We start from the raw sequence: 17,872 nt of genomic DNA on the forward strand, positions 1-17,872 counted from the left end.
TTGCCCATCCTTTCTCATAAATTTACATACACATCTTAAAGCTGTGCTTTGTAATAAGCATAACCGATACTCTAAATACAGTTTTTATTGTCTATTTCTTCCACTATTTATTCAATACGCTTTCTCTAGTTTTACAATAGCTGCATTCTGTATGTAATTCTCTGAAACGTTTTCCAACGTTCTTTTCTTGACTAGGGATATCTACATTCTCAGTTCTACAAACCAGCCAGAGCCCCGCCTGCTGCGTGGTGCACCCACCTGTATCTGAAGGAGGAGCCCCTGCTGAAGAAGACAGCTTTTGCTTTTGGCTTAGGTTGATCAAAAAGTCTGAAGAAGGTATGATACTCCACACAAATCTTCCAGAAGTTCTTACATTCGTCTCTACTACCCAACAAGAATTCCAGGGTGTCCTGGTAAGGTCCCTAGAAACAAAATACAAAAGTTCAAGTAATTAACTCGAGAATAAAATTTAGGAAGCAGTTCAGACAATAGGCTATTTCAAAATTCAAAATTAGGAAGATATTTTTTCTGAAAATTGTATATAAAGACTTCTGCTTCCTTTTCCATTGAAGAGCAGAAAACACATTCATTGCAGAAATATCAGAAAACAGGCAGTCATCTGCAATGACACAACTGCTAACATTCGGAAGTACACCTTTGTAATCTTTTCCCACCTGGCAAACGATGGCATCTTTCCACACCAGTCAACGAATTTATGTGTTAGTACTGAACCATTTTGCTGTGGGTTTTTTGAGGGGTGTGTTTTGGATGTCCAGGGTATGAGTTTTTCAGGCTCACAAACATCACCATGAAGAAACTATTGCATTATTGCTCATGGTCAATCCTTAGCATAAATTCCTAAAAATGTCATACTGAGCTCAAGAACAATGCACATTTGAACCTTGATCTACACTTACCAAATTACTTTCAGAAAGACTTTAATACTTGGACTCCTATGTTTAGTCTTAAAAATCTAAGTGCTTAGGGATATACAATCTAACTTGGCCACCTGCAGACACAGACACAGCTCTGAGTGTCGTGCCACTCTAGTTAATGCCAAGTGTGGACAGACACAGCTCTGACCATCGTGCCACTTCAGTTAACAGTTGCTTGGATATACTGGGCAGCGATTCTCTTCCTTCTCTATCTTCTCAGAATAATCTCCAGAGACATTTTTTACTTACAGAGAAAAAAGCAGCCTTTTACTTGTATTTTGTATATGTTTTTGGCATTCCTTATACTTTCCTTTCATTTATTTGAATAATAAACAAGCCATCCTTTCACACCTTCTCCCAAAAGTAAACATACTCACAGAGAGCACGTGAACCTGGTGTTTGAGAAAAGCCCTTGCTAATCAAGTGCCTTTTAAAAGCTTAGGTAAAGCCTTTCTTCTAGATTGGTCCAGGGCTCTAAATCTGCTGCTACTCAAAGTGTGTCTAAGCTGACATAGCCTCTTAAGCTTCAACCCCATGGTGGCTCAGCTAATCTACTTTCTTTCTTTCTTTTTTTTTTGGTGAGGAAGATTGTCCCTGAGCTAACATCTGTTGCCAATCTTGCTCTTTTCTGCTTGAGGAAGATTGTCCTTGACCTAACATCTGTGCCAATCTTCCTCTATTTTTGCATGTGGGATGCCAGCACAGCATGGCTTGATGAGCAATGTGTAGATCTGTGCCCAGATCTAAACCTGCAAACCCTGGGCTGCTGAAGAGGAGCGTGTGAACCCACCTACTATGCCACTGGGCTGGCCCTACTAATCTCCTTTTTATTTCCTAACTTCCTTTGTACATTGGAAATGTAGCAATTTGAACATCTTTGAATAGTTTGAAGTACTGGATTTTTTTCCAACTATCAGATAGTACAGATCTTTACTTTTTTCCATTTTTACTCATTTCAGTAAATTCATACGTAATTATTACTCTATTTACTGACAATTTCTAAAGGAAGGAATATTTATTTTCTGAAAATCAAGACTTCTTCAATTAGAGCTATTTATGGGTCAATTTCTGAATCAAAGATACATGAGAACACGGGGAACGCCTTGGTTCCCTCTGGACAGAGGCTCTAACACCAGTGTGCTGTAGGGCTTCAGGCTCCAGTGAACCACTCTGTGTTTCAGCTTCATGACCTGGAGCACAAAGAGGCTGCAATAAATCAGCATTCTCAGCAGCCATTGGGAGCTTGTGAGACGTGCACATGCTCAAGCTCACCCCAGACCTGCTGAATCTGAAACCTGGGGTGGGACCCAGCGATCATGGTGGAACCAGCCCCCCCAGGGATGCTGCTGCACCCTCAAGGTGAGATCTGCTGGGCAGAAGACCCAAAAGCCCTTCCTGACCCAATCCTGCATTCTGCCCTTAAACTCCTGTGTGTATTACGCCAAAATGATTTACAAAGTAATTAAAAATCCCAATATTCTAGCAGAATAAATTCTCTTATAATTTAAAAGGTGCTCAAAATAATACTTACATGGACCTCTGGGTGGAGTTTGACAAGAAACCTTTTCCTCTTGAAGCTGAGTTTACGAACCCTGGACCAGTTGAAAGTGTTAATTTTGGTGGTGCTCTGAAATTCAAGAGATGGACACTTAGTAACACATTTGTCAGACAGATAGACACATACGCACATACACTTTGTCATGAAACAGAGAATATTTAAGTTATATCCTTGCCAGATAATGCACCAACCCACTTGATGTTTTACAATTATATCTGGAATGACTCTGAATTAAAACGGCAATACTAAACATACTAATCTATCTGTTTTAGAAACATAACTTGATTTCTTTATTTTTAGTGAGGAAGATTTGCTCTGAGCTAACATCTGTTGCCAATCTTCCTCTTTTTTTCCTGGAGAAAGATTCGCCCTGAGCTAACATCTGTGCCAGTCTTCCTCTATTTTGTATGTGGGATGCCACCACAGCATGGCTTGAAAAGTGGTGTAGGTCTGTGCCTGGGGTCCAAAACTGCACACCCGGGCTACTGAAGCTGAGTGTGCCGGACTTCACCACTAGGCCATGGGGCCAGCCCAGATAACTTGATTTCTTTGATAAAGCTTTATTATAAACTATTTTTTATCAATGTTAACGTTAAACATTTTTTTGAAGCCCACATCTGCAAAGAGGGTGGCTGGGAAGGGGCAATGGTGGTGGCCAGGCAGGGCTGGGAGCAGAGTTGGGTTTCTCACTGAAGGACAAAAGGAAAGCTAGAATGCATCCTGGGGTTCTGGACTGGAAGTGAAGCTAATGAGGTAAATTCTTGATACCCCAAAAAGCAATGGGCATTATCTAGTACATGGATCTTGCTTTCTAAATACTACTCTTCACTAAAAAGACTAGGGATCTTTGGTATTCTAGGGCAAAGCAGGCAAAGTACAAAATGAACCTGGAATATCTTGTTGTGTAAGACGGTACACAAATGCTCAAAAATGATGGGGTATGTCAAAAGGACACACGAGCCAGTTTGAAGGGATTCTCAACAGCCAAATGTGGAACAATTTAAAGATCAGCATAAATAATCACAACAACAGATTATTAAATATCAGATTATAACCCAGATTATTATAATTGGAACTATCATACAAATCCATGAGTCCACGGTGACATAAAGAAACTAAATGGGAGAAAACCCTTCCAGGAACACAAAGAAAGGAATTTAAAAAGCTGTCATTTGGTAACCATCAGAATAACCCAAGGAGGAGGTGAGTGGGATGAGGTATGGATATTTACGTCATCTCAAAAATAATTAAAGGATAAAACTGAGTAGAAGTAGAGAAGCTTGTCAAACACGATCTGACTAAGAGGTCAGTGTTGATACCGACAATGGGATGGATGGACACCATGGGCCTCGCAGGCTGCACCACCACTTCTGAGATTTACCCACCCAAGCAGCTTAGCCTGGGTTTCATCATCAGCCAGTACTGGACAAGCCCATATTATGGTCGTTCTAGAAAATGACCGGCCTGTAATCCTCCAAAACACGAAGGTCATGAGAATCCAGGAAAGAAGGAAGAAAGTCACAGACCGAGAGGCTAGAGAGACATAACAGCTGTGCACAGCATTGGATCTTAGATTGGGACAACGGGTAAAATCTACACAGGGGTCTCGATGAAGGAGCTCTTTGTACTGTTCTTGTAACTTTTCTGTAAGCTTGAAATTGTTTCCTGGCATTTTCTATTTCACTCTTGACCATAATGACCATTTACTCTTTTCTGCAAAACCGAGATGGGGAACAGCAAGGTAAGGAATGTTTTCCCTTTAGAGATACCAAAAAAACCCTTCAGCCATACAAAGGAATGAGGCACCGGAACATGCTACAGCATGGATCAACTTTGAAAACAAGTGAAAGAAGCCAGGCACAAAGGGCCACATACTGTATAGTCCCATTTTATATGAACTGTGCAGAAGAAGGAAATGGAGAGAGACAGAAAGCAGATCAGTGGCTATCAGGCTCGGGGCAGGGGAGTGACTGCTAATGAGGAGGGGAGGGGAGATGATTAAAACGATCTGGAATTAGAAAGGGTGATGGTTCCACAATTCTGTGAATAGACTAAAAAGAATTGAATGCATACTTTAAAGTGGTGAATTTTACGGTATGTGAACTATATGTCAATTAAAAAAATTCCTGAGTTAAGAGATGTCCTCAAAGCCAAGATAAAATGCTAGGGTCTACATGAGAACTGACGCTCCCAAAATGCTGCCCAAACACTAAGTTACTCTACTTGCCACTCAAAGTAAAATATTGGAGGATCGTCAACTATGTTCTCAAAACAAACAAACAAACAAAACAAAACAAAACATCCCAAACACAAAACATCAAGAAAAGGAAACAAAGCGCTCACAACTGAACTCTCAACTCTAGACGTTGTTTATGTGCCCAGGGCAGAGGCTGAAAAAAGTCAACTTACTTGACTGTAAGACCTGAAACCTTAAAACTCCTGGAAGAAAATATAGGCAGTATGCTCTTTGACATCAGTCTTAGCAGTGTCTTTTCGAAAACCATGATTACTCAAGCAGGGAAAACAAAAGAAAAACATAAACAAATGGGACCATATCAGACTAAAAAGCTTCTGCACAACAAAGGAAACTGTCAACAAAATGAAAAGACAACCCACCAACTGTGAGAAAATATTTGCAAATCATATATCTGACAAGGGGTAAATCTCCACAATATCTAATGAACCCACACAACTGACCAACAAAAAAACAAACAACCTGATCAAAAAATGGGCAGAGGATATGAACAGACATGTTTCCAGAGAAGATACACCGACGGCCAACAGGCACATGAAAAGATGTTCAAAATCACTAATTATTAGGGAAATGTAAATCAAAACTACGAGATATCACCTCACACCCATCAGAATGGCTATAATTAACAAGACAAGAAATAACAAGTGTTGGAGACAATGTGGAGAAAAGGGAACCCTCATACACTGCTGGTGGGAATGCAAACTGGTGCAGCCACTATGGAAAACAGTATGGAGATTCCTCAAAAAATTAAAAATAGCAATACCTTATGATCCAGCTATCCCACTACTGGGTATTTATCCAAAGAATATGAAATCAGCAATTCAAAGAGACTTATGCACCACTACATTCACTGTGGCATTACTCACAATAACCAAGATGTGGAAGCAACCCAAGTGCCCATCAATGGATGAATGGATAAAGATGTGGCATATGTATACAACGGAATACTACTCAGCCATAAAAAAAGACAAAATTGTGCCATTTGCAACAACATGGATGGGCCTCAAGGGTATTATGCTAAGTGAAATAAGTCAGACAGAGAAAGGCAAAACCATGATTTCACTCATGTAGAAGATAAACAGACAGACACATAGATAAGGAGAACAGATTAGTGGTTGCCAGAGGGGAAGGGAGTGGGGAAGGGTAAAAGGGGTAAAGGGGCACATGTGTATGGTGACGGATAAAAGCTAGACTATTTGTGATGAACATGATGCAGTCTATCCAGAAGCTGAAATACAATAATGTACACCTGAAATTTACACAATGTTATAAGCTAATACAATGTCAATAAAAAAATTTTTAAAAAAAGTTGATGGTTTGCAAAAGAGGTGGAGAAAGTGCATGTCCTCCCAGGAAAGACCGACTGTTTCCAGCTGCTTGCTTGCCTTTCCACTTTCTCTTCTGGTCAAAATAAAAAATTACTATATCCCAGGGTTTTAACCACTGTCACAAATCAAAAGAGATAAACAGAAAATCTGAGGACAATTCGAGCCTTCCTCTGCTGCACCCTCACCTTGACCTGACAGACTTTGAGACTCAGCACTTTTAAAGCAGAGCAGTTAGGGGGTCAGCCCCACGGCCTAGTGGTTAAGTTCAGCCCACCCTGCTTCAGTGGCCCGGGCCTGGTTCCTGGGCACAGACCTATACCACTCGTCAGTGGCCAAGCTGTGGTGGAGACCCATATACGAAATAGAGGAAGATTGGCACAGATGTTTGCTCAGCAAACAATCTTCGTCAGCAAAAACAAACACATGGAAAAACAAAGGTGCTGACAGTACAAAGACCCACTACTGCCAGTGATGGTGCCAGACTCCAAGTATGCAGCCTCCCACAACGCATCATGCTGAGCGGGCCTGTTCAGGATCACTACGTTCAACTCAAAGTGCAGTTTCACAGGGGCGAGTGGCTACGGAGCTCCCAGGAGGGGGCTCAGAGCAGAAGGTGGACACATTCAGTCTGGGTAACAGAGGACTTGGCCTCACCTACGGTCTCTGGAGATGCCAAGGGCCTGCTCTCCAGCAGTTGTTTCAGACTCTTCAATACCACAAACCCCAGGACATGTATACTTAACTACAAACAGAACTTAGAACTGGTTATGTAACTATTTGCCTCTCTTAACACCACTAACATAAAAACTCCACAAGACCATGCTGTTACCACAAGCAATGCCCTCTGATATTTTCCAGTCTCTTCTATCTCACGTTCTTAAGTGACTACGGCCCACTGCAGAGACCTCAGAGTGCAGCAGGTCTGCCCTGAGGTGTGGAGCCTGCTCCACAGGGAAGAGCCAGAGTCTTGTTTTAAGGTTCTAAGGGGGCAGCCTTCGGCTCAACAGTAGAAGGAACAGGGGGATGTGACTGGGTGCTCTAGGGGGGCACTGGGCTCTGTGACAGCGAGGACAAGGGCAAGAAAGTTTCTTTACTGGGTGACAGGTTGGATCAGATGACATGCAAAGTTCCTCCTCCAAAGCCAAGACCTTACTCATCAGAACAAAAATTTACCAACATACAGTAAAGCAAACCCACCAAGCCACAGAACACCCCTGCTCTCTGCTCCCCGGCCCTCCCTACCTGGAACACGAGGACACCCATGTGGGAAACAGCCAGGTTAATCTTGGCCCCCTCCCTGTCAGAAGCCGTGTGAAACCTGATGCCGTACATTTCCAATTTTCGGGCAATTTCGAGCACCTGGAAATCCGACTCAGCAGGCGTCTGGCCCCTATAATAAAAGACAGCATGATCACAGCACTGGAAACAACTTCACTTCTGAAAGAGCCAGAACACATCACACATGTGATCAGGAAAACAGACCAGTGATGGAGGATCTGTGTTAGAGGGTAGACTGTTCACATATGTCCATTTGTCTGCAACAAATACAACACACTGCACACACAGACAGAAGACTCTGTCCACTTCCTTCTATTCTGTAATCCATTTCCTAATGGGTAGGAGGTTTCTTTTGTACTCACAGATGCTCAGCCTTCTAATTTGTTCTTAACACTGACAAGGTAACATGCAAACATTATAATGCAGAGACAGACGATAAATAGATGAAATACCCATAAATAACAGTAGTATCTCATTAAACCCATTTCAACACTTTAAAAAACTATTTTTATAAGGTACAATTCTAACCATTAGAGTATACTTTTTTTGGGTAAAGACTGGCATCTGAGCTAACAACTGTTGACAATCTTCTTTTTTTCGCCTGCTTTTTCTCCTCAAATCCCCCCAGTACATAGTTGCATATTTTATTGTGGGTCCTTCCAGTTGCAGCATGTGGGACGCCGCCTCAGCGTGGCCTGATGAGTGGTGCCATGTCTGCGCCCAGGATTCAAAACCTGTGAAACTCTGGGCTGCCGAAGCAGAGAGCGCACACTTAACCACTTGGCCACGGGGCTGGGGCCAGAATATATTTTTATAAGAATGAAATTATGACATTGAATAAAAATATCCTCACCAACACAATTGGTTTTGCCCACAAAAAGGGCTCCCACATGCAGTGTGTCTCTGAAGTCCTCAGTCTGCAGTCCTGCTACCAGGAAAGGAACCAGGCAGGCAGTGCTCCGACAGCGTGGGGAAGGTGATATTCAGATGGAGGCGCAGCTGGGCAAAGGCAAGAGTGCCCTCGTCAGGAGCACCCCACTCAAAGCCTGAACCCCACATGTGGGATTTTCCATCGACAACTTTTTAAAAAAATTTTTTTTTAAAGATTTTATTTTTCCTTTTTCTCTCCAAAGCCTCCCAGTACATATTGCATATTTTTAGTTGTGGGTCCTTCTAGTTGTGGCATGTGGGACGCCACCTCAGCATGGCTTCATGAGCGGTGCCATGTCCACGCCCAGGATCCAAATCAGTGAAACCCTGGGCCGTCGAAGCAGAGAGCGTGAACTTAACCACTCAGCCACGGGGCTAGCCCCATGACAACTTCTTTCTTTCTTCCTTCCACACGCCTGAGTTCAGCTCTTTGAGGACTCACACAACAGTTTGGTTATTCCATCCCTGGGATTTCCATTCTCTGACTAATTTGACACAGCCACCTGACTGTTAACTTACATGTTAATAAACCATCATGAACAAGAAGGAACACTTGGTCTGTGACACAAGTGCTTTCCACGAGGCCCTAATCTGGAAGACGTGCTTATGTGAAATGCTACCAGTGACACTGCCGCGGCTCTGGGCCTGGTACTGGGGAAAGGCTGGAAGAGTCCTGAGGCACACAGGAGAACTATGAATGTTAAGGGTGAGGCTGGTGAGGACTCAGAAAAAAAAGACAACAGCAGAGAGACCTCAGTCTTCTTAGAGAATATCTAAGCCATCATAACAGAATGTTGGTAGAAATATGGACGGTAAAGGTCATTCTGATGAGATCTCAGATGCAAATGAGGAATATGTTATTGGAAACCAGAGAAAAGGTCGTCTTCTTTATAAGGTGGCAAAAAATCTAGCTGGATTGTGTTCTCGTTCTAGTGTTTTGTGGAGGGCAGAACTTGCAGACAATGAAACTGGACGTTTAGCTGCAGAGATTTCTAAGCAGTGCTGAAGGTGCAGCTGGGCTTCTCCTGGTTGCTTATAGGAAAACACAAGAGGAGAGAAATGACTGAGAGATGGAATTGTTAAGCAAAAGGAAGCAGAATTTAAAGATTTGGAAAATCCTCAGCCTGTCCCCAAAATTGCAAAAAATGAGAACACTAAGGGTATGGCCAGCCGACTGTCCGATAGGGTGGTTAATATGGATCAGTCATCTCAACAGAAGTCAGGACAATGGAAGATGGACCCTGAATGCAGTTCAGATCAGGGCTGCCCCTCCCGTCTGGGCCAGAGTGCCTCTGCCTCTAAGGACAGGGCGGCCTGGAGCTGCAGTATGAGCCTACCTGGGAGAGCCCTGGCGTGGCGGGGGTGGGCCACTGCAGAGAGCTGCTGCAGGGCTGTCCCGCTGAGCTCTGGGGTGACACTGCTACCTCAGTGGGTGTGGGGGGCAGAGCATGAGCCAAACAGAACTATTCTTGAGACTTAAGTTGAGTGTCATTTGCTGTTAAGCCTGGGACTTGCTTGGGACCAGCACCTTTTCCTTCCTTCTCCCTCTTGGAATGGGCGTGCCCATCCTCTGCCTGTCCCATTACTGTATTTTGGAAGCACATTACTTGTCTGGTTTCTCTCATTCACAGCTGGGAGGGACTTCTGCTTCAGAATGAACCCTACCTGGAGTCTCACCTATACCTGATTTAGATGAGACTCTGGACTTTTGAGTTGATGTTGGAATGAGTTAAGACTTTGGGGTTGTTGGGCTGAAATAAACGTATCTCGCATGTGAGAAGGACATACATTTTGGAGGGATGGGGTGGAATGCTATGGACCGTTTGTGTCCCCCCAAAATTCATAGGCTGAAGCCTAACCCCCAATGTGATAGTATTAGGAGGTGGGGCCTTTGGGAGGTGACTGGGTGGAACCCCCACGAATGGGGTTAGTGTCCTCATAAAAGGGACCCCAGAGAGCTACCCCACTCCTTCTACCATGTGAGGACACAGCAAGAAGACAGCTGTCCATGAACCAAGAAGTGGGCTCGCACCAGATCCAAACTGGCCGGTGCCTTGACCTTGGACTTTCCAGACACCAGAATTGTGAGAAATAAATTTATTTTCCTTAGAGCCACCCAGTCTATGGTATTTTGTTATAGCAGCCTAAACAGACTGAGACCAGCATCCAAATTGTTTTCTGCAAACTCAAAGATCCAAAAGAAATATGGTAAAAGTCAAGAAAAACACTTCTTGAATATCTTATTCAGTGATTACAAGGGTGCTCCCAGTGGGTCAAGGAAGAGAATTATAAACTATGTAAAAAATTTATCTTAATTAAAATGAAGGTAGGATTTTATTTTTAAAAAACCTAAACAAAAAGAATGATTAAAATAAATAGACGAGGTGTAATAAATTTCTGATGCCTGTGGTGGACAAAGTTAGCATATTACAACTGGGAGACCCAGAGGCAGAGAGCCATGCTCAGGGATTCTGTACTCCCTCAGAAAGAGTCCAATTTTATTCCTGTATAAAGCAGATCATCTGACTTCTCCATCCCTTACTGCCTGTCTATAGTTTTTTTTTTTTTTCTAAAGATTTTACTTTTCCTTTTTCTCCCAAAGCCCTCTGGTACATAGTTGTGTATTTTAGTTGTGGGTCCTTCTAGTTGTGGCATGTGGGATGTCGCCTGAACATGCCTTGATGAGTGGTGCCATGTCTGTGCCCAGGATTCAAACTGGTGAAAACCTGGGCTGCCGAAGCAGAGCGCGTGAACTTAACCACTCAGCCACGGGGCCGGCCCCCGTCTATAGTTTTTAAAGCAGCCACCTTAAGACATACACAAGCACATACATGCACACGCAGGCATGCATATGAACACACACAAGCACACCGGCCTGTACATATATGAACACTTGCACACACATGCATATGAACACGTGTATACAACAAAGCAACATACATGAACATGAACACACCGTGAACACACGGGCACAAGCACACACACAAACACATGTAAACACGAACATACACATGAACAAAGTGCCCCTGCGAACATGAACACACATGCACACGGCCCCGAGTCCTCCCTGAGGCACGGTTCTTTGCTCCCTTCACAGGCAGGCTCCTCCGGATAACTGCTCACAGATCTGTCACATTTCCTCACCTCACTCTCAGTGCACTTGAGCCTGGCGTCCACCCGGAACCTCACTGAAGCTGCCGTGGCCCACAGACAGGCACATCACCAAGCCCAAGCTGGTGGGAGCTGTGGTCCCTTTCCTGAAGCACTCTCCCTTGGGGTCTGTGGCCCCACGCTCCTGGCTCTCTTCCTTCCTCTGGCTGCTCACTGCCCTGTTCTCATGGCCTCTGTGGGTACCCCAGCTCTGCTCATCTTCCCAAGGTTGGTCTTCAGGGGTTTGTCCTGGGCTCTGCTCTCTTCTCCATCTGTCTCTCCCCCACCCCGAGTTGATCTCACCCACTGCGCAGCTTGATTTGGCCTCTGTGCTAACGACGCTCTGCCCACATCCCAGATCCATCTGTCCAGTGGGCATTGCCGCCTTGGCGGGACACTTCACAGTGCTGTGCCCACCCCACCCCTTCCTCCAGGTATCCAGCCCCAGCTTGGTGTGTCTCGGCAGGGGGGACCCTCTCCCCAACTCCAGAAACAGATCCTGAACAGACGACCGTCTCCTTAGGGAGAGGTCCCTTTGCTTAGCAGGTCACGAGGGTCTGGACGTGACACTTGGAGCTGCAGCACCTTCCTCAATACCAGACAGAATAAAGGCAGCGGTTGAAAGAGGCCAGAGCTCTGCAGTGAGACTGCGGCTTCCCCAAGTAGCCCAGGCCTGCTAAACTGACACCACAAGGCGCCCCAAACCCTCACTCGCACCTTTGCTCAGTTTTACTATGGAAAAAGGGGTCGCAATAGTACATGTCACGCATGGTGTTTAAGGATCACAGCAGCTTGCACAGAAATGTCCGTGTCACGTGGCCCCCCAACGCCGTTGCCTCTGCCTGGAACGCTCCCCAACCTCGTGGCTAAGTCCCCAAGGAAGCCTCCCCAGCATCGTCCCAATCCTCCTTCCAACCTCACTGCTCCTCCCCCACGGTGGCAGGCTCTCCCCATCATTCTGGCTCACGTACCATAATTTAGTGACGTACGTGTGTATCCAGTGCCTGCCCCAATGACAGGCAAACGAGAGGCATTCCCTATTTGTGAGTGGTAAATGCGTGCAAAAGCACACTGTCTTCCGAGGGTCAAGTAAATCCTCGAGGTAGGACTCTCGGTGGGTGTTGTTCACACTGCCCCCCGAGTGCCGACGGCAGTGGCTGACAGACAGTTGACAACCAGACTTTTGTTGAAAGTGTGAAGGGGATTCCATAGAGCTTTACCCACATGATGTGATTTAGCAGAATCAACTTGCACCCTGACAGGCTCCTCAACATGGGCAAGGCCGAGTCGTCTGGGATCACTCCCCGTGGAGCTCTCCCTTTGGTGAACTGAAGGTCACACAAGCTCTGCCATAGCCCTGGGCCCCGGCCCTTCCGCCTCACGGCCCTTCCACACCCTCTTCAATCCTTCCTCCTCTAATGCTTTTCCTCTGGGTCTCCCTTGCTCCAATGCAGAAAACAACCCTGGACATACCTGCTCCACTCCAGCTCGCCCTGTGCTCCCATCATTGGAGGAGCACTTCCCCCACGCTGCCGAGCCACGGCACTTCTCACACCCCTGCAGTCAAGAAAGCTCGCACGCCTGTAGAGATCAGCACGGCAGCCCGCTACGGTCACTGCTCCCAGGGCCCTAACCTCTTTTCTAACCTTTTCTGAAGTGGCCCACCTTGCAGCCGCATAACCGCACCTCCCTGGGAATGGAGAGTCGTCACTTGAGCCAGAGTCCTGCAGAAGCTGTAACGACGGCTCCCTTTAGTTAAATGCACTATTCCGTCATGACTGTAGTGACAGCGTGCCAGGGCCGACTCTGCCCGACTTACGTGTGCTTCCGATGGAATTCCAGTATCTTTTCGAGGGAGCGCTCCTGGCTGGGCAAGTACTCGTTGACTTTGAGGTGCTCTCGATCCAGGGCTTCATCATAATCTCCTATTTCCGCTGAGATGAGATGATAACAGTCAGTAATTTTAATTTTCAAATAAAGAAAAACACAAACATTTGTACATGCAAATGCATAAACCAAAAGTAGAAAAAAATTATCCCAAGTCTGTAGTAAAATAATATATCCCTTAAATAAACAAGAGTTTGTATTTTATTTTCCCAAATATTTTATGCTTTTAAAGGCAAACATGAAGGCAGGTGAAGAGAATTTTTTCTGAGTTTTGAAGAACAAAGACGCTGGTGAGCGACTCCAGGGAGGCGAGTGCCGAGCTGCCAGTTTAATGTGAGCATGTGTCATGTTTTAAACCACACTCCATCCACAAGCTGTCTCTAGACTATGGTAATCAGGATAGTGTATTTTACTTATTTGTTTCAGGATAATGTATTTTAAATCATTTTTTCCTTCAGGGCCTCTCAAATTCTTGAGGAACAATGTCTCTCTCTAATTTCATGTATTTTAAGCTACAAATGTTTTAAACATAGTAGTTAAAGCCCAATAATTTTAAGCAATATACTTCTCTTTTTGTTTGGAGACAATCTCAAATTCACAGAAAAGTTGCATGCATAATATCACTTTAGTGTGTATTTTCTACAAACCAGAACACTCTGACCCATAACCACGGCACAACCACCCAAATCAGGATAGGATCACGGTCTGCCGCTACATCCGAGCCTCAGACCCTATTCACATTTATCAACTGCCCCACTGTTCTTTTATAGCAAAAGGACCCAGTTCAGAAGCAGACATTGCATTTGCTTGTCATGGCTCTTTAGTCTCCCTCAATCTAAGCAGCATGTTTCTAACGTGAAAATTACAGTTGGACAAGGTATTATAACATAAATAAACTGTACACAGAGCCCTTAAGCAAGCAGCACTGCCAAAGGACAGTTTGCACTGAAAAGCCATCTGTCTACCCGAGAAAACTTCAGGCCAAATGAAAACAACTAAGTCACTTTGAGAACTTATGTTACTGACAGTCAATGAGTCCCCGAGTGCAGGATGGCAAACCTACGATAGCACGTGCTGTGTGAAGGTGTGTCAGGGGAAGGGCCAAGTACATTGCAATTAACCTGTATACGTATCTTTTAATTTTTTCTAAATATTGGCATCTGCGCTGACATCTGTTGCCAAACTTTTTTTTTTCTTCTTCTTCTTCTTCCCAAAGCCCCCCAGTACAGTTGTATATTCTAGTTGTGAGTGCCTCTGGTTGTGCTATATGGGACGCCACCTCAACATGACCTGATGAGCGGTGCCACGTCTGTGCCCAGGATCCGAACCGGTGAAACCCTGGGCCGCTGAAGCAGAGTGTGTGAACTTAACCGCTCAGCCACAGCGTGGCCCGCCATATACTTATTAATTCCTAAAATTTCCAAAACTTTCTACATCATACTTCCTGCGTTCAAATTTCAAAAACACTAGTTCTAGCCAGGAAGATATGGTTCAGCCTCTAGTCCAGAAGCAATGTGGGTATTCCCTCTATTTCACCAGCTGGGGCTTTGCAGAGCCCTGGGAAGCACACACCTGTCTTTCAGAACCCCTTCTTACGTTTCTCCCAGGTTATGTTTAAAGTAATTACAATTCTTCACATACTTCTGAACCATTTCTCGCTTTGCGTGAGATACTGAAGAAATGGTTACTTTTTCCTTCAGGGTTTAAGGCCTAACTCGTCACCAGAGGGGCTGTGACGTTCAACCCAATGAGGCCTCTTTCTGGGGGTGCTGAGAATCAGGGTCACCGTCTGGCTCCTGGACTGAAGGGGTTTGTTGGTAAAATGTATGAAGGCACAAACGAGAGACAAACCACAGGAACGCATGTGGCTCTGGATCTTGGCCTCGAGCCTCTATTTCCCAGGTGGACACTATGTGCCTCAAGCAGTTCCACTCCGTGGACGTTAATCTTCAGTTTGTCAAAAAAGTGAGCAAACTGAGACACTCCGACTTTTGATCACACTCAGCAGCCCTGCAGGAGCATCTGTGACTGGAGAAGCTGGTCCTCTCTGAGTGTGAGGCACCTACGACATCACACACGCATCTGCCCGCGGCCAGGAGATACTAACACTGCAGCAGGTGGGACGTGAGGAGGGCCGCCGTGGTGTCCGTGCAGGTCAGACGCTCCTCCAAGAGGTCTCTCCTAAGTTGCAAGGCAAACAAGTATCTAGAAGGGAGTTCAAACATCACAGAGATCAACTCCAAAGGCTCTAGGACGTACTCCCCACGTCTCCATTGCAGGAGAGCACACAGCCCCAGGACGCAGCAGCAGGACCAGTGACGTCAGAGCAGACAGTGAGCAAAGGCCAAGTCACCAGGGGCCCTTCCCATGGCAGCAGCTCACAGGAGCACTCACACGCTGACGACAAAGACAGAAGTTCGCTTTGCAGGCACACTACATCCCACAGCACTACAGCATCCGGTGCCACACCTTCCAGGGAGAAGCGCACAAATTCATATCATCTCTATTACACACGCAAAACTGCACTCACGATTGTGTGTGAAATTGCAGAAATATCCAATTAACATACAGCTTAAAATGTGGCTATGAAATTTTCAACAGATTGATAATATTTGGTCTTGGCTAGGATCTGAGAAACAGGCACTCTTGAATACCAATGGTGGGAATGTAGCTAGAGAAGGCAATTTGAAATATTTATATATTCATTTATTCCATCAATCAATAACTACTAAGCACGTATTATGCTTTGAGTACTGTTCTTGGAGCTGGAAATACAACAGGCAATGAGACAAACTCTCTCTGCCATTGTTGAAATTCACACTCTAGTGTGAGCTGTCAAAATTTACTGTATACTCTTAAAATTTACATGTCCACACCTTTTAACTCAGCAATTCCACTTCAATGAACTTTTCCTACAGAGATAGTTCCAGAGTTCACAAAGATATACGGACAAGGATGTTTATTTGCAGCATTCTAATAGAGAAAAGTTGGAAATAATCTAAATATGCACTACTGGGAGAATGGCTAAATAAAGTAGGTTACAGCTGTGTGTGCTAATGTGGAAAGATGTCCATGGCATGCTATGTATGGACCTGTGGGTAAAAAAAAAATCACCCCACAGCTCTATACGTACAGTTTGATGCTGCTTTGCAAAGTGATAATTTCTTTAAAGCCCTGGGTCTACCTGCATGTTGCTGTGAATTCATCGGGAAGACACACACCCAGGTGGCAAGACTTCCGGGGAGAGGAGGACGGGCAGAGAGTGCAGGGGAATGCTTACTCTTTACTCTGCATGGCTTTACTTTAAAGGTCTTTTCTTTTACTACGAGGGTATATTTTTTTATACATAAAAACAAGGACCCTCTGCGTAAACATGGCTGGAACTCAGGACCCAGAATTAGGTAACACTTTCTGTTATCATTTTTCAGGTATATATATTTAAAAGTTACTCCCTCAAAAGGGACTTTCTGGGCAAATGTCAGGTATTTAATACCCTGTTGAGATAAGTTGTGTTCACTCATAAAATACTTCAGTTCAGTTTCCTCCCCTGGAGGGCAGGGTAATGTGCTCTCTGTGCTCTCCTGCAGCTGACAGTCCCCCCCTGGAGGGCAGGGCAATGTGCTCTCTGTGCTCTCCTGCAGCTGACAGTCCCCCCCTGGAGGGCAGGGCAATGTGTTCTCTGTGCTCTCCTGCAGCTGACAGTCCCCCCCGGAGGGCAGGGTAATGTGTTCTCTGTGCTCTCCTGCAGCTGACAGTCCCCCCCTGGAGGGCAGGGTAATGTGCTCTCTGTGTTCTCCTGCAGCTGACAGTCCCCCCCGGAGGGCAGGGTAATGTGTTCTCTGTGCTCTCCCGCAGCTGACAGTCCCCCCTCCCCAGAGGGCAGGGTAATGTGCTCTCTGTGCTCTCCTGCAGATGACAGTCCCCCCCCTGGAGGGCAGGGTAATGTGTTCTCTGTGCTCTCCTGCAGCTGACAGTCTATTGCTTCGTGATATTAAAATGATCTGCAAAAACCTTCCACAGAGAGGTTCCCGAGACACTTAGGGTTCAGCTCTGAATGCACTTCTAGTCAGGAAGGCTAAATGGTTATTCTGTTTCTACTACAACGTCATCACAGTTCTCTTTTATCTTACATCTGAACTTGGGTTTTGATTGCTTTATTCATCACAAAATTGGTACATAAAACACAAGGTAAAAAACCTTCCATAATCCTGTTGTCCAGGTGAAACAATGTAAACATTTTCTTTCAATCATTCTCAAAGAACCAACTTGAATTCAACAGAGCAGCACAAGAGAAGCCACCTGAGATATTTCTGCCCCATATACTCATGAGGACTCTCACACCTGGTCCTTCTCCCAATTAAGTTTATTTTGTTGATAAAGAAGTAAACATATGGCTAAAATTCCTAAGGACTTTATGCACATGTATAAACCTATGCTTATTTGGGGAATATTAGTTCAACAGTGACCTAACACCCCACTGTCTCCTCTCAAACTTGTACCATAAACCTTTCTTCCAAGTCCTATTTGCATTTGAGTTTGTGTAAGAGTTAAT

The 17,872-nt window shown here is 45.0% G+C and overlaps 1 protein-coding gene across 4 annotated transcripts in view; it reads right to left on the minus strand.

The window, feature by feature from the left end:
- The window catches only part of FARP2 (FERM, ARH/RhoGEF and pleckstrin domain protein 2), a 108,887-nt gene that overhangs the window by 40,448 nt on the left and 50,567 nt on the right, over window positions 1–17,872 (minus strand). For all 4 annotated transcript variants that reach the window (XM_046643757.1, XM_046643756.1, XM_046643755.1 and 1 more), the window contains exons 6-10: window positions 15,428–15,525; window positions 13,253–13,367; window positions 7,318–7,465; window positions 2,467–2,562; window positions 259–422 (exon numbers count right to left, since the gene is read on the minus strand). In XM_046643757.1, the coding sequence (XP_046499713.1) occupies window positions 259–422; window positions 2,467–2,562; window positions 7,318–7,465; window positions 13,253–13,367; window positions 15,428–15,525 (621 nt within the window). The remainder of the gene's footprint in view (window positions 1–258; window positions 423–2,466; window positions 2,563–7,317; window positions 7,466–13,252; window positions 13,368–15,427; window positions 15,526–17,872) is intronic.

The sequence above is a fragment of the Equus quagga genome, chromosome 17 (genome assembly GCF_021613505.1).
Source record: "Equus quagga isolate Etosha38 chromosome 17, UCLA_HA_Equagga_1.0, whole genome shotgun sequence".
NCBI lineage: Eukaryota > Metazoa > Chordata > Mammalia > Perissodactyla > Equidae > Equus > Equus quagga.